At 39.7% G+C, this 16066-nt stretch overlaps 1 protein-coding gene across 11 annotated transcripts in view; it reads right to left on the bottom strand.

Moving 5' to 3' along the window:
• Window positions 1-250: 250 nt before the first annotated feature.
• The window catches only part of RIOK1 (RIO kinase 1), a 28235-nt gene continuing 12419 nt past the window's right edge, over window positions 251-16066 (bottom strand). For all 11 annotated transcript variants that reach the window (XM_082320675.1, XM_082320674.1, XM_082320673.1 and 8 more), the window contains 16 exons: window positions 15650-15851; window positions 14408-14498; window positions 13282-13351; window positions 12504-12546; window positions 11715-11807; window positions 10614-10726; window positions 10407-10487; window positions 9804-9890; window positions 9122-9259; window positions 8424-8527; window positions 6610-6716; window positions 5421-5486; window positions 3578-3697; window positions 3245-3298; window positions 1959-2108; window positions 251-467 (listed from right to left, as the gene is read on the bottom strand). In XM_082320675.1, the coding sequence (XP_082176801.1) occupies window positions 357-467; window positions 1959-2108; window positions 3245-3298; window positions 3578-3697; window positions 5421-5486; window positions 6610-6716; window positions 8424-8527; window positions 9122-9259; window positions 9804-9890; window positions 10407-10487; window positions 10614-10726; window positions 11715-11807; window positions 12504-12546; window positions 13282-13351; window positions 14408-14498; window positions 15650-15787 (1566 nt within the window). In that variant the 5' untranslated portion in view covers window positions 15788-15851 and the 3' untranslated portion in view covers window positions 251-356. The remainder of the gene's footprint in view (window positions 468-1958; window positions 2109-3244; window positions 3299-3577; window positions 3698-5420; window positions 5487-6609; window positions 6717-8423; window positions 8528-9121; window positions 9260-9803; window positions 9891-10406; window positions 10488-10613; window positions 10727-11714; window positions 11808-12503; window positions 12547-13281; window positions 13352-14407; window positions 14499-15649; window positions 15852-16066) is intronic.

Raw genomic sequence — 16066 nt, 5'->3', positions numbered from 1 at the left:
CCCTCCTCCAAGGATCTGTCTGAATCAAATCACTGCTCTGGAACAAACCGACCTAGCTTGTATGCAGTGTGAGGCAGGGGAGTAAGACCCCAGGAACAAACCAATGCGAGCTTAACAACAGGTTAAACCTGCACAGCTAAAGGATTTTAACGTGCACAAGTGTTAAACTCATTCTTTCCTATTGAGAAACCCCTGGCACTCTGTTCGAACAATTACACCAAGTTATTAACAAAACCACCCTCACAGTGAATACTGTATGTATATAAATAAAGGATTTTTAATTTTTAAAAAAGAAAAAAAGATGGTGACTTAATAACCCACAACAAACCATCCCCTTCCCCAAGCCAAAGCTGATTTTATTTGCCTTTCTTCATTTTTGCAGTCTTTTCTTTCCGCTTCTTTACGTGCTTTGGGATTTTGTTTTTTCTCTTCTCTCTTTGGGCTTCTTTAACCATCTTTTTCCTTTCCTATAAAGAACAAAACACCATTCATTTAAAGCCAGAAGGAATGAGAGATTTTTGAGCAGGTCAATCAATTGTTACATTAACAAGTTAGTTAACACACCACATAAAAATGAAGTTATCAAGAGGAAGAAATTAAAAAAAAAAAAATCTATAGGAATGGTGAGGAGAAAGGAAAAAGGAAGTATAGGTTGGGGGTGGAGCTAAGAGCTGCAACACTGGTAATGACAAGGCAAAATTCAAGATAGTTAAAACCTGAGTTTCGTGCAACTTTTGAAGAAAGGGAACAAGAGGCACTCTTAACTCATGCTATTTACACCTAAGATTACAACAGGATGCCTGATCTAGGTTTTCTGCTACCCACAGGGCTACTATAGTATATGTTTCTATACGTCATGCAAAAATACTGATCCTGTAACTGCTGGTAACTCAGAGCAAGCTGATCATCATCAGGATTGGCAAGAAAGGGTGCTGTGCTACGGCAATACACTATAATTTGTGCCAGACAATGAAGACTGGAACTGGAAAATGCAAACTCAGCATAATGGGGGTGGAAGTAATTGCTGTTAATCAGTTGTTCAACCTACAGCTGAACACATAGGTTACCAAAACTCTCATCTTACTCACACAAAAACAAGTCCAAATGAAAACCTATCCATAAGGATGAGAAGTGACCAAGACTTCCCTGCTTCACATCTGAAAGGCAGTAGCTCTAGATTGGTAGAAAGTGTCTAGTAGAGCACTGCCTTTTTATTTGACAGATATGGAATGTATTATCTTACCTTTTCTATGAAGAAAAACCTAACAAGCAAAGCCCCAAATCTTGAACCCCTTAAGCCCAGCAAGTTTCATCCTTCTTTTGCACAGCACCTGAAAGGCTGCCAAAAGCCTCTCACCCATGGGCAACGCTCTGCAGAAGAGCCTCACCAAAACAGAGCATACTTGTTCTGCAGTTTGGAAAACAAAATCTTAAAAAAAACCCCAAACCATAATCCCTTTGCATGACTGCATTACATCTCTTGCCCCCAGCAAAGCTAGCCAGTCTGTACTACTGGTACTGCAAAAGCCACTGTGGTTCAAACACTGTCACCAAGTCTCCAGTTCTATAGATCAAGTGGTCTCGATTCCCTGGGCAAAAGGAGGTTAATCAGGGACCACGACCACAAACCTGAACACCAAAGCCTGGAAGAGTAGCCAGAGGCACTGAAAAGCTGCCTAGGCTTCGCTAAATTCTGCTTTGTGCAGCCTTAGAATTCCCTGCAGAGATCTCTCTTCTGGCGTTGTCTAGGCTACAGAGAAGTATGTTACATGTTCCTCTACATGAAAACACCATTAATAAAGCATCCATAATGAAATTCACTTTCTCTGCTCCCATTCTCCACAACAGGAAAAGTCCATAGCTTGTTTCAGACAGAAGTGGCAAGAACCACTCAGTTTAGATTTTTTCCCGTCATATAGGCAGAGGTGGGAAAAATAAAGGGTTCCTGCCCAACTGACCTTTTTGTCCATGCTAACTTCAGCAGGTTTATCTTTGGGATGTACAGATTCTTTACAGCCTGCATCAGAGTCCTCTAAGCTGCCATCATCATCATCATCATCAGAGTCCGTTTCTGACTCGTCTGCCTTCTTTTCAAGAAGTGCAGGAATCTGCAAGATATATCAAGAGAGAATTATATCAAACCACAACAAAGAAGCCTAATGACCATATATACACACATATATATACATATGTGTGTGTGTGTGTATATATATATATATATATATATACACACATATATATACATATGTGTGTGTGTGTGTGTATATATATATATATATAAAACAAAACAGAGTATGCTGCGAAGAAACCCTTGAGGTGAGCTTGTGCCATCTCCTTTACTACAGCCATCACTGAGTCGCAAGAAAAAGAATGAAAAGTAGGTTAATCCAAACTAAGAACAAGGAATCTAGGAATGTACAACACAGAACTTTTTAGGTCAGGGCTCACAGCACAGCTGTATTGGCACTCCTAAACTAATTTCCATAAGTTAAACAGCGATTTGCTAGCATATGTGGAAGTCAATTTTTAATTATCCTTGGACTGTACCCAAATCTACCTTGGGGGCACTGCAATGTAGGCTTTACTGCAAACACAAATATCTACACATTCTTAAACAACCCTGGAGACTGTGCCACAGCCTGATCCCATCCATATTTATATTTCAATTTTAAAACAGAGTCTACACCACTGCTAGATAACATTTACAAAGGAAGGAGGGGGAATCCACACAGGGCTTCTGCCTTGAAATATATTGCGACAGACTGATCTGTACCCAGCTTCTTATCCAATGTACTTTACAGAAGTGTCGCTGTCAAGTACGTCAAATATAGTAAGACATAATATCTTATGCCTTAGACTGCAGGCTTGTTCTTTACACAATAATTACAGCAAAGCTACCCTGAACATATAAAAACTTGCAGTCATGCTACAATTTAAATCAATTACATTTTCCATAATTGGAAAGCATCTTCCCTCCTCTCCACCTTAACTTTAGAGATCGTGGCTGTAGCAAGGATTATCATTTCATTCTCAAGCAACCCAGCATCAGCCACAGTGCAGGGAAGGAATTCATGTGGTGTGCAGACACACTGTCATGCCAGAGCCATCCCAGACATAAATGGTCACTCTGCAGACAAGAGGCTTCTTCCATGGCATCAGCCGCAAGACAAGGCATTCTCTGTACTCCTTATAAGCGCTTTTCTGAAAACTGCTAAAATGAAGGATTTCAAAAAGACCTTCTCACCTTTTGAACACCAGACAAATCCTTCTTCAGTCCTGTCACAGTCTGGTAGAGAATCTACACCCAGGGAGAGAGAAAGAAAATTACATTATCAAAATATGAGTCTTAAATCTTCATGCCCAGAGAAAATTATTATGTCAAAACAAAACAAAACAAACAGGAAAAAAACCACAATGTTAGCATTAGTACTAACCAGACAATTTTAAAGTATGACACTAGATTCAGTACTCCATGCCTTGGTAACAAGGCTTCTGGTTTTGTTTGTTGCTATCAGTTTCCAATACGAAGAATTCATATTCCCACCCTCTGTTGCGGTGCCTCAGCATGTCTACTCACATTATCTTGCTGAACATTCAATGCCATATCCTCCTCTTTCAGTTTCATCATTATATCCACATCTCTCTCGTAGTTTTTAACTTCAGTCAAAGTTCGAGGTATGTAAGCCTTCTTAAACACCTAGTAGAGTGAAAGGAAACAGACTTACTAATTTACATATAGTTTCATGATGTTCTTCCTTCCTAATTATGCATCTTTAAGAGAATAATCATGAAGGATTTCACGGGTCAGAGAAACTAAAAACGAACACAGCAGTCATCCACTACCATCTGAACTGCAGCTTCTCTTTTTCTTTTTTTTTTTTTTTCGAAGAGCAAACTTAACATGCAACCTATACATTATTGATAGATCATGACTAATAAGGCTCCTTCCTTAGCATGACTACCACCAGGCCACTTACAAACTTCTCCAGTCCTTCCAGCTTCCTCTTAACCTATTTGAGTCCTAAGGTTTTGTATTCTAAGGATTTTCTCTACATTTTTTCTTGTGATGTTTACAATGCCTTCAGGAGGCAACTCCATTAAAATGCACTGCTAGAACCGAATCTCTTTATGTAATAATACCTGCTTCAACCTATGGTCCAACTCAAAAAAAGGAGCAGTACAGTACAGTAAAACCTAACCGCAGTATCAACAACAACATACTCAAAATTTGTCAGGCAGTCTTTTTGAAACAGTCCTCCAGCAAACTTAAGTCACTACCCGATCAGAGAGAAGTATTCTGCTTCTCTTTTTCATGGTATCGGTTAAATCCCAGCACAAATTTAGTACACTTTATGATCATAACTGCTAGACTAAGCGCTGTGCAAGGAGCAGAGGCCCCCATCTCCACAGGGCTTGCCCTTAATCAGCTCTGCTCTTCTGTGAGCAAAGTGACACAAACTAGCCATGGTCACATGAGAAGTCTAAGAGAAATAAACTGAACTTAGATGCTACTAAACCATCTCTCTTACAGGTCAGTACCCTTATATAAGCAAAGGAATAATTGGTTTGTAAAAGATGGGCTTGCAACAAAACAAAACACTAGCATCTGACCCTATATTTCAGAAGTTGCATGCTGAGGATATCTTAGGAAACAAACAAACAAACAAAAAATCTTTCCTTGGCCAAGCTTGAGCCAGAAGCAGTTAGTAAAACCTGCAGAGCTCCAAGAGAAAAAGAAAAGTCTCTGATAAATCAAGTAGTATTGACTCCAAAGATAAACCCCACGTGAACCAATACAAATAGGTTCTCACTGATACAAATTCTGCTCAACACAGAGTTGGGGTTTGTTTTGTTTTGTTTTAAACTCTCCTGGAACAGGAGAAGATGACTAAGATAGAAATTGTTTTATCTTTACATCAAGCCTTTCCAGAATGTTAGCAGTTTTCTGTAATGGATTTGAAATGGCTTCACTTAATGTAAAAGCAAGGGAGAGAAACAGTACATAGAAGAACTGAATTAGACTGGGACTGGAAGTAGACAGGCAATTTGGTCAATGCACTTATCCAAAATATCCTGCTTCTCTATCACTGGTCCAAAAACACTGGCAAAATCAGATCTCTCCACTCATTTTTTTTGTTAACTGAACCTGAACTGGAAGATACATCAAGGGACCTAGCTACAAGCAAACATAATGGTTCAGGAAATGGAGTATTTGCCTTCTAACACCTTATCACTATCGGCTTTTACACGTGGTATCCCTTAATACCTCACATCTCAACTAGTTCAAGACATCTCAGTATCACAAACAATATTTTGCTTATCAACTGTACATTTTGCCAAATAAAACAGAATGTTTTGCATTGTTTAGAAGAGGCAAGGTTAATATTAATTTCATAGCAGGAACAAAAATCCTCACTTACTTCCTCATCCACTTTATCTTGACTGGATCTTTCTTCTTCTGTTCTTTTCGATGCTATTTCCATTGCCTAAAGAAACATAAAACAATACAAAGTTATCGCTCTTTAGAATCACATCACTTAATCCAACTCACCATTCCCGTCTGTTTCTCCCTGTACCCCACACCGTCACTCACAAATACTCCAGCTTTCCCTATAGCAAGGCCTTGAGCGACACCTAATGGTAACCAACACTTCTGCACACCACACTCATAACTGCACATCTGCTTTATTAACGGAGGAAAAACGCGCTTGCTGCTCCTCCCAGACCAAATTATGGCAGGCCCAGCGCGACCACGGGACATAACGGCGGAGGGAGAATACAGCGAGCAGTGCTCAGTCCTGAAGCTGGCTCTTCTCACGCACATTGAGCAAGCCAGAGGAGCACGAGTAAGGGGAACCACGTAGCAGAGCTCTGCCTCATTCAACCTCCGGTATGACAGAAAGTACACAACATCTGGAAGTCCCCATGCTGTACTGGTATTTGGACCACATTCATGTGGTCTTGACCAGGAATGACACATCAGATCTCCACTCTGAGCACAGCGTATGTGGCTCCCATTTCTCTTGCGTTAAATTAAAAAGCTCCCCGCCCTTTTAAAGAAACATCTAACTGGGAGCAGAGGACTGGCAGCTAGAGATGAAATAAATGGGTGGTGCTAGCAGCACTCAGTAAGTTTACCTTCTCCTAGAATCAACGTGTTCTGCCAGCTGCTATATTTGGCTAGCAAGACTGTGTACCTTGGAGTAACACTGCCCTGAGTCATTCCCTTCCTCCCTCAGCCCACCCTGCTCGAATCTGCATTCTTAACCCCATTCTCTATATAAGCATGGTTATATTTCTGCAGAGCTTCTCTTTGCCAAAAAGAAAGAACTAATTTAAAGCATCCTGGTTTTAGTAGCACCTAAAACAGACATTTGAGTTTTCATTATCAGACTTTTTGAGACAACATAGAATGAAAGCGTTGTTGTCCTATACTGGTATAAATGGAAAAGACCTGTATGCATTTTTGAAGCACTAGCGTAACGTAATGTCACGTACCAGCTTCCTTCAATAGCAGGATGTAGAGTACAAGAGATGAAGGAGCTTGAACTAGACCTGATTTTATTGTTCAAGTCTTCCTACATAAGCAACAAGGCCATGAGGTCTTACCTTAGACAGATAGTCATCGATGTTCTCACTTGTGATAGAAGGATCAGTAATAAACTCAAACAACTCCCTCACAGTCATCACTGCAACATTGTGCTTCTGGAAAAAGTCTACCAGGAAACAGGTGCAGAGACAAAAACCGTAAATAATTACGCATAACATATGCGGCTGTGATGTTAAAGTGACAGTTACAGCAAGCCAATGGCCCTGATGACTTGGGAAAGTCTCAGCAGCATGTACCGCATCATACTGGATTTAGTTATCAGATGACTCTTGGCCATCTGAAATAAAACTGTTCATCTTCCAGATGCAACAAATACTGAAAGGAGAATAACTAGATAAATATAAAAGCCAAATCAATTTCAGCAGGAGCCAGACTTAATGGAATAGGGGCTAAGAAGTAAACAATTTAAGAGAGGTGTAGTATTTGCAATGACTAAGATGAAAAACATGGTTCAAAGAACGAAGAATGGAGACCTCAAACTTTTGCCAAACAGAAGCATCCACTGAAACACAGTACAGCCTAATTATGATCCACCTAAAAGGGAAGACACATTAACATATTAGAATCTTCCTCAGTGCTACACTCAGAATTGGTTTCTTGAGTCGAGTATAACCAAATTCAGAGGCTGCACTTCTGTACTGAAAAACAGCAGTGAAAGACACTGAGGACTGCTTAATAAGTGTTTTGTGCTGAAGTTCTCAGAAGCTCTCTCATCATGAGAAATTAATCATAGACAGAACAAAAAAAAAAAATTTAGTTTGGAGGCAGCTCTCTGTGTCCATGGAACCGCAAGTCTTTGCGATGATCACAGCTAGGGCAGAGCATAAAGCAAGGTGTTTCTCAGAGTTTCTGTAGAAGGACTACACAGAGGAAGTTGCAGTGACAGAATACAAACAAACAAACAAACAAAACACACCTCACAAACAAAACGCAACTCACTGAGGCACTAGAATATCTAGGAAGAGCAAACCAAAAGACATGAAAAAAGAGCAAGGATGGAAGTATCTAAGCCGGAAGGGAGTTATTAGAAATCCATGAACAGAAAAGGAATAAGGAAAAACTAGCACACTGGGTATCAACAAACACATAGCATCAAAATGCACACAGTTCTTTTCCCACAGACTTTCAAGAGTCTCTGTAAAATTAGAAACAAGGCATTGTGAAAAGAAACGGGGGACAAAAGCAGCCTGCAGTGACAGATTTCTTGTCCTCAGGGAGAAACACACCCTACCAGGAGGCGTGTCTGTTACACAACATGCATACTCACACATGAAGACCAAATTTTCAAGAGAAAAATACCATAAAGGTACCTTGTTTATCAAAATACTATGACAAGTGATAACATCTCTAATAGATTACTCTATGCCTCGATCCTCTCAGCTGACCTGGACAAGGAAGTGTAGTGAACTTCATAACACACGGTAACTTCTTGCCAGTTGGAATTCCAGATGTGGATTCCACTCACAGAACGAAACGCATCAGTATGTCTGCGCAGTCCTCTAAGTAAGGGAAGTTAAGACTGGGGTAGGTGCTGCTGCAGACTGGGACTGATCTCAGATCTGTCGTAAATCTGAGGTCCAGCCGGGTGACTCATTTCAGCCAGATGATTTCTAGCAAAATAGGCTACACTCTTCTGAACTCAGCACACTACACTGCTCCCTGAGGAAGCCATAAGAACCTAGGAATAGGAGCATTTTAACAGAAGTTTCACAGCTTCTACAGTCAGTTATACCTGAAAGAACTTAAGTGAACACAGTTCACCTTCCTAAAAAAAACAGCTATCAGAACAAGAGTTGAAGTGCAGCCTGCTCACCGTTAACGTTGGCACAATCTTTTCGCAGGAACTCCAGTGCATGCGGGTGGTCATGCTCCACGGCCTGAGACACGTCTATGATGTACACATCCCCACTGTGGTAGCTGCAAACAAACACGGAGACCTGCACTAATTCCACCGCTGTTATATGGGAGATTATTGAGGAGCAGAGAACGAAGTGTGCTTCAAACTTGAGAACCAGCAAACAACCTTAACAGATTCCTCTAGCGTACACCTGGCATATTGGGGCCAGAGTGGCTTTTTTGGGTCAATCCTTTCCCTCCTCTACACAAGCTGTATTATTACACTTTAAAGAACTAGTCTTCTCATGAGCACAAAAAGCAGTGTTATGGGTGGGGGGAGAAAAAGAAAAAAAAAAAGATACCTTAGTAATTTTTTCTCTAGTTGAGTTTTTTTTTGTTTGTGAGGGGTTTCTGTTTGGGGTTTTTTTGTGTGGGTTTTTTTTTTTGTTTTGTTTTTTGTTTTTTTTTTTTTTTTCCTTTGTTTTGTTGTTTTTGTTTTTTTAAACAGAGAAAGCTCAGATCTGGGTTAAAAGCTACATAATTAATGACATGTTACAAAACCCAGTAACGAAAAGGACACCACCCTTCCTTAAAGGTAGATTAGTACTCTCACATAGAGGTTGCCAATGCATACATTTTAGATGTCACAATTTAGAGCAAAGTTTAAAAACATACAGCATATTAAATTCACTGAGATCTGCGTGAACAAGTCTGGCATCTTGGTACATTCTTCTCATGTACTGGATGATTTGCAGGTACAGCTCCCGGACTTTGGAGTCAGATAACTGAGCATTCTTCAGCAGAGGAGCAGGCCTTGAAAGTACAACACAAACAACAGAAAGTGAACACTTTTTCCTCCTTCACACCAGCTGCAAATGCTTTAAATGCTGTACCTGATCCTTCCGCACACCAAGTGTGTCAAGCAGCTCAGCATGAGCAGCTAAGTGCATGGAGCCAGCATGAAGGGCAGCAAAGCTTGGTATATTCTTGCCAAAGATACTAGAGCTCTGTTTCCAACATGAGCTAATTTGGACCATGCTACATTAATGTTTGTGCCACAAAATGATGAGCTATCTTCACGTATGATTAGCAAGCCTTTCCAGCCTTAATCTCTGGCTAAGCCACTTTACGGACTCATTTTGCACCCAGCTGAGGCTTCAGAATCATGCAGATTGTCTGCAGTGGTAGCTGGCAAATGTCTGGGTATTCTACAGGTCACATGCACATGTAAGAATAAAATGTTAATTTCACAGGCCTAAATAGTAGGTAAATTCAGAGGGCTGGTTTGTTTGTTTTTAATAAAATGTTGTGGAAAGCTACTAATAAAAAAAATATTTGATTTTCTAAGGACACTTACCTATCACCTTTACCAATAAAGCCCATGACAAGCACATGACTTCTTAGCATGATCGGCTCTGGGCAAGGTATCTGGGCTGTATTCAACCTGTAACACAGGAACAAAGCCACAAAAAAATAAAACCAAACTCTACTATTTGCATTGCAGTAAGAGCTCCTCTACTCAGGAAACTCTCACTTGTGAAGAACAACTAGGAAATGAATACAAAAAGCCACAACCATTCTGGCTCTGACCCTTCTCTAAGCATTCCTGTGTCGGCCAAAGAATCTTTACAGAGTTCAGGTTAATCCTAGATTAACCTATATCACACAGCATGCTGTTACTCAGCAGCAGCTATTTCTAGCCTTTCCTCACTTTTCAGTCATGTCAGACAGAGTGTTCAGACATTGAAGAGCTTAGAGCATGAGCAGCAAGGCAAAAAGATATCTTTATTCCTCCCTCCCCTTTCTTTTCTTTCCCACAGGGAAGCTTAAGACGCTTTCTTGAATACTCCAGAGACTCTAAAAGGTAGTGATAGCCACAGTCTAGCAATAGGAGAGTACCTCCTATAAACTTAAAGTTTCAGTTACCTTTGCATGCCGAAATAAAAACTGGAAGAATCACCTTATTAAATTCCTCATTTCTTTTTCAGCCCATGTCTTCACCATTTTTCTGGGGTTGCCTTTGCAATATCCATGACGAAATCTTTAAATAAAGAAATAAAAGACAACAGGGACTCTTAGCCAATCAATGCAGTATTAGTACCGGTGATTTTACCACCTTTCAAACAACACCTCTTCCCCAGTAAAATCAGGCAGAAGTCAAACTCACCTGAATTCACCACTCACATACTTATCCCGATCTTTAAACATCAGAATAGAGGTTTTGTAAATTTTTATTGCTCTGTTCTCTCCATTCGCAGTACTGGCATGATATACATTAGCCTATCGGATTATGAAGGAAACAAATAATATTAAAGAAAAACTCTTTAAACCAGCATAACCTTCTCTCTTCTTCTCTTTCTGACACCTGGAAAAGATCTGATAAAAAGATCTGATCTCACCCCAGCCCCTACTAGGCACCCAGCTGAGTGAGACTGCACACAAGGACAATTTCTCTTTCTACCAGAGGCAGCTTATGGGAAGTACTTAAGACTGGGTAGGAGTATGACAATGCATATAGGACAAAACTCCACCTCATCCACATTCTGGAGACTGAAGGAAGCCCTTGTATGAAGGATTAATTTGAGTCTGTGCACTATTTAGGCCCTAAAGCATGGCCCAAATATCTCACGTTGACACTGCTACACAGGGTGGAAGCATGCCTTTAATCAGCACCCAAGGACTTGGAAGAAAACCAGGTCAGCCTAACGACTAGGCATTCTAAAACCGATTTATTAATTTACTTGGAAATTTGTGGTCTGCTTTTAATTACCTGCAGTATTACTTGATAATAACAGCACACAAACATACTAGTTTTGTAAAAGCAATGAAGGTTTAGTAGTATTTTAAACAGAATTTTGTTACACCATTTAGATACTCCCATGTCTGCTGACATGTGGAGCTAGTCTGATCTGCATGCAAGAGAGTCTCTCATGAAGGAAGAATTATCTTGGTTTGTATGTTTTTCAGGCACTGTTTAATATTGTGTGTACACATACCCTTTCAAAAAATTTCAATTGTAACATAAAATTAACAAGATTCACAAATTTAAGATGACATTTAAGTATTCTGAGAAATCTTTCATACTTGGGGAAAACTTGTTTCCTTTAACATAAATTGCATTTTATCTTAAGATTACTTCCTACCAATCAACACATATTAAAAAAAAGTAGTACTAAACCCAAGTATTTCAATACATCCTCTGAGCACCACAAGCTTCCACCTAGCTTGTTGAGAAAAAGACTATCATGTCATTTGTAATAAAACTTACCTCCTTCCCTGTGCTGATGCAGCCATTGATTTCTGATATGACACCTCTAGTTAGCATCTTGAACAGAATCATTCGGGTCCTTGGATCCAACACCTCAAATTTAATACAGAAAAGTCAGCACAATTGCTCTCTTTGAAGAGGACAAAACCTACTAATAGTCCGTTCCTAGTACCATATTAAAGGACCCATGGCATCAGACTATTCTTAAGAATCAAATGATAATCCAAATCGCAGCCACTCAGAATTTTGCCATGATTCAAGAATGATACTTCACTTTCCTTCAAGATGATTTTTTTTAATCTAAGCATATATGCTTGAGCTAGCTCTAGAAGAGACATAAGAGAATGATTTCCCGCCTACAGTTGCATTAAATGTGTTAAAATAAGGTTTCTCTTAAGATAAAACTATCATAACTGAAACAGAGCAGCTATGTGGCCTTGGGCCAGTAATGGTTCAGTCTTCCTAAAGAAGAAAAAAGGAAAAAAAGCAAACCCAGCAATTTTTATTGTTCTTTGGAATTTAATAAAAGCTTAAGATGGAATTCTGCATTGCATATACAATCAAATCACAATGCTAAGCACAAAAATGAGCTCCAAAATGTTTATGGAAGCAAGTACAACCTTCACACAAGAAAGAAACATAAAGAAACAACAGGTCTCTTCAGGATAACAACGGAAACAGAATTCCAAAGCAAAACTCTGTTCCTATAGTATCCATTTTATCATTGATTCCAGAATTCCACATTATTGGATGCAGTCAAAAGAGAAATTTGATGCATTAAGGACTTACCTGTTCTACTGTTGCTCTGTCTGACTTGTCTTTGACTCGGTACCTAGCAGAAGTGAAAATAAAATGATACAATCCCACACATGGACTCAGTACTTTGACAGAGTAAAACATGACATTGTGTATGAAAGAGAGGATGACAGCCTCAAAAAGTAAGGCTTTCAGTTCATATAAAAGCAAAAGTTTCTCCTGCAGGCAGGAAGGAAAAAAAAAAACAAACACCCAAAACACAAACCCATAAACATCAGTGCCCTTCTCTTTTACAGATATCTGCTTGCCTCCACTGAACTATGCTCACTCGGGAGAAAACGATATCTGTCTTAACAATTTAGGGCTATGAGCTGCAGGCTAAAAAAAAAAAAAAAAAATTTTTTTTAAAAAGGTACCTCTCCTCACCAAATCATCAGGTGGAACTTTCAAAAGGCTTCCAGTATTTTTTTCTAGCCCAAATGCTTAAGGACCTCTGTTTAGTAAAAGAGTATCAGAGATAAAATAGTCTTTTCCTAGTGGAATGACACCTGTCACTTCTGTCTTACTACACCAATACAATCAGATGTACTATCAGCAGCAGGGACAGAAGCATCAGAACTTCAGAATGATTTGAACAACTGATCTGGAAACCAAAGAGTTTAAGACCAGAAAGCAAATTGCTTGCAGACTACTTACAAATTTTAGCTTTCTTAATAAGTTTATTCAAAACTCAGGATCACACTAGGAAATAAGAACTACTCTTCTGAGTTCAAATTATTTAAATGAAAATAGAACCAGGAGTAATACTCACATGTCTGCTTCCTTCTGTCTAGACTTTTCTGTGACTCGGTTTATAACAGAGTCATCAAAATTCAGCTTATCTGAAAAACACATAAGAAAAAAAAAAAAACAACACAAAATCAAAGAAGTTCCCTACATTCGGAATTGCCCCTGCAATTCTGCTGCCAGCCGATACGCCACAACACAACATTCCAACACAGGTGAAGCTCTTTATAACAAGCCCAGAAGGGCAGCTACATACCAGAGTTAACCTAGAGCTCCATTCTGTCTACATTTCAAGGACTATAAGGTAGCAATGCAGATGAGCAAGGCAGTCCCACTGACCTGGAGATGTAATGCCATCCAGAAGTAATGCTTTTTGGATAACATCCCACCATTAAATTTGTGCACCGTTCTCTTACTGTAATTTAATGCCATTTTTCTGAACAGAATAAGCAATAGACTCCAGGATCCCTCCTCACGATGTATTTAAAATGGTGTTTGATTAATTACTAAATGTATAAAAGCTTCTGTATTTGGCTATATATACCAGCACTACACTTTTGAACCTTCATTTTAGAACCGCTTCGTTATGAAGGAAAACACAACCTCTGTTTACTACCCTGTCAAAAGGCCCCAATCACGGCCACATCTAGCCCTAACAGGCTGAGCTGAACAGCCATTTCCATCGCCTCTTCCCTTATCACAGAAACTCTACCCCTGTGAGATAACTGTTGCATAGTGTACCACCCTAATACTACAGCGGACTGCAATAGTCTAGAAAATTTAGCTGTGGTAGCAGCTTTGAGAATGACCAACAACATCACAACAGAGAGTTGATACCCTCCCTCCAGCCTAAAAGCTTGCTCCTACAGAAGAGCTAGGGAAGAAATACTTTATGTGGTCTGGAGAAGTCAAGGGGAAGAATAACAAAACAAAACAGCCCTGTGGCTCTGAAGGGGGAGAGAAAGGGCTATGACAGCTGGTTAATGGAGACTAAAGGAAACTTCAAGTACGCAAAAGCCATTTTTTAATCTGTCTGGCAATGGTTAACTGCCATTCCAATGAGTTCTGGCTTAAAGTAAGCAGAATTAGTCTGAGAACATCACAGAGTGGCTATCTGTTTTCATAAAAGAATACAATGCAATTATACTCACCTAAATTAATTTTATGTTCAAACTTCCTTAAAGCCTTGTCTGTAGGGGTAGACATTTTTGCCGACAGGCAACTAGGGGTCTGTCTATTTGCCTGAAACAAAGGATTTGTTAATATAAGTTGCTTTCTCTAGATAGCCCTTTGAAATACAGACAATATCATTGGAAAAGTCAGCTCAAATGCCTATGCCTAGAGCTATAAATAGAAAACCAGAAAAGGTGAGGAAATGGATATGGATTAACACCAGATTTTACTTAATTCAAGAAAAGAAAATACAGGTGGCACATCAGTTAAAACTCCAAAGAGTGCCCCAACTCAGGGTTATTTTTAGTCTGAGAATTAATCTGCAAGTCTCTCATTTTAACACTTTTATCATCTGTAAAAGGAAGGGAAATGGCAGACAGAAACAAGGAGAACAATGAGAGAAAAAATGAGAAGGTAATCAACTGAGAAAACTTTCCAAGATGCTCTCTTTTCTTACAGGTAGTCTTCTCCAAACACAATTACTATCTGAACACGATTTCACCAACACTGGACAGCATAAACCTCTAACTAAAGGCAAGAATAAGTCACCTGGGACAAGTGCTGTGAGTCAGACATGATATGCCACGATCAGCACCACTTTAATTTATCTCAACTATTCTGTTATGTTGGTAACAATAAGAAAATAGACATTTTGAACCTCCAGTGTCCAAGCTGAGGGGAAGAAGGACGCTAGTTCTCACATCACGTATGTTTTTCTGCGCAACACCAGAGTTTCTATGCCAACAGCATACACCCTAAATTAATCCACTTCTAGCACCTCCCTCTCTCCCCTATGCTTTCTTTTGTCTCCTTCACTACTAGTCCAAAACATAACCTGTTTCACCCTGGGTGTGACAAGCAGGTACGGTCTCAAAATTAAATAGAAAAGATGGGGAAGAGAGGAAAAATACCAAAAAGTAAGAAACATCAGTAGAGATCCGGGTGGACAAAGAAAGGTTGAGAAAGCTAAGGAACAGAAGGAAAACCACAGAGACAAAGATGATCCAGCAATAGGGACAAGGAAATCAAAAGGAGCTCTGGCTACAACATACATATACACATGGCATGGTAGAGGAACAGACTCAAAGGAAGGGGAGTCTCGAGGAAAAATTTCTGTTTGCCCTTATGCTCAACATAATACTAACAAAGAACAAAGCCTCCAGGTTAGCCCCATTTGCTCTTGGGCACCCTTGATGCTCACAAAATAGCCGTCAACATACCTGTGGATTGCATCCACCAGCAGCATTGTGGCGCTTCATGAGTCTTCCCACCTCATCATCCCAGTCCCAGTCTTCATCTTCCTCTTCATCATCGTCATCATCACCATCTCCTTCCCCAGTGTCAACTTCTTTGCACATGCACGACTGGCAGTTCTCAGTGACCACACCTTCTTCAACTGTTTCTGTGTCTTGCGTAAATTCACTTCAAACAAATACAGATGTTTATATAACTACAAATGGTTGATACAGTCATCAAAAATTCAATACGTTTATCCCAACAAATTATTTCACAAGGTTGGCTCTCCATGAGATGTTTCTCACTTCACCTGTCTTTAAGCAAGCACATACAAGGATGTCACTGCCTTTAAAGGAGGGACTACATTTAAATTATCTTTTTCACCACATCAGTGCTGCCTT

The sequence above is a fragment of the Platalea leucorodia genome (assembly GCF_965183815.1).
Source record: "Platalea leucorodia genome assembly, chromosome: 1".
NCBI classification, from domain to species: Eukaryota; Metazoa; Chordata; class Aves; order Pelecaniformes; family Threskiornithidae; genus Platalea; species Platalea leucorodia.
Note: the sequence above shows the minus strand (reverse complement) of the source record. Positions and strands in the feature narration are given on the sequence as shown.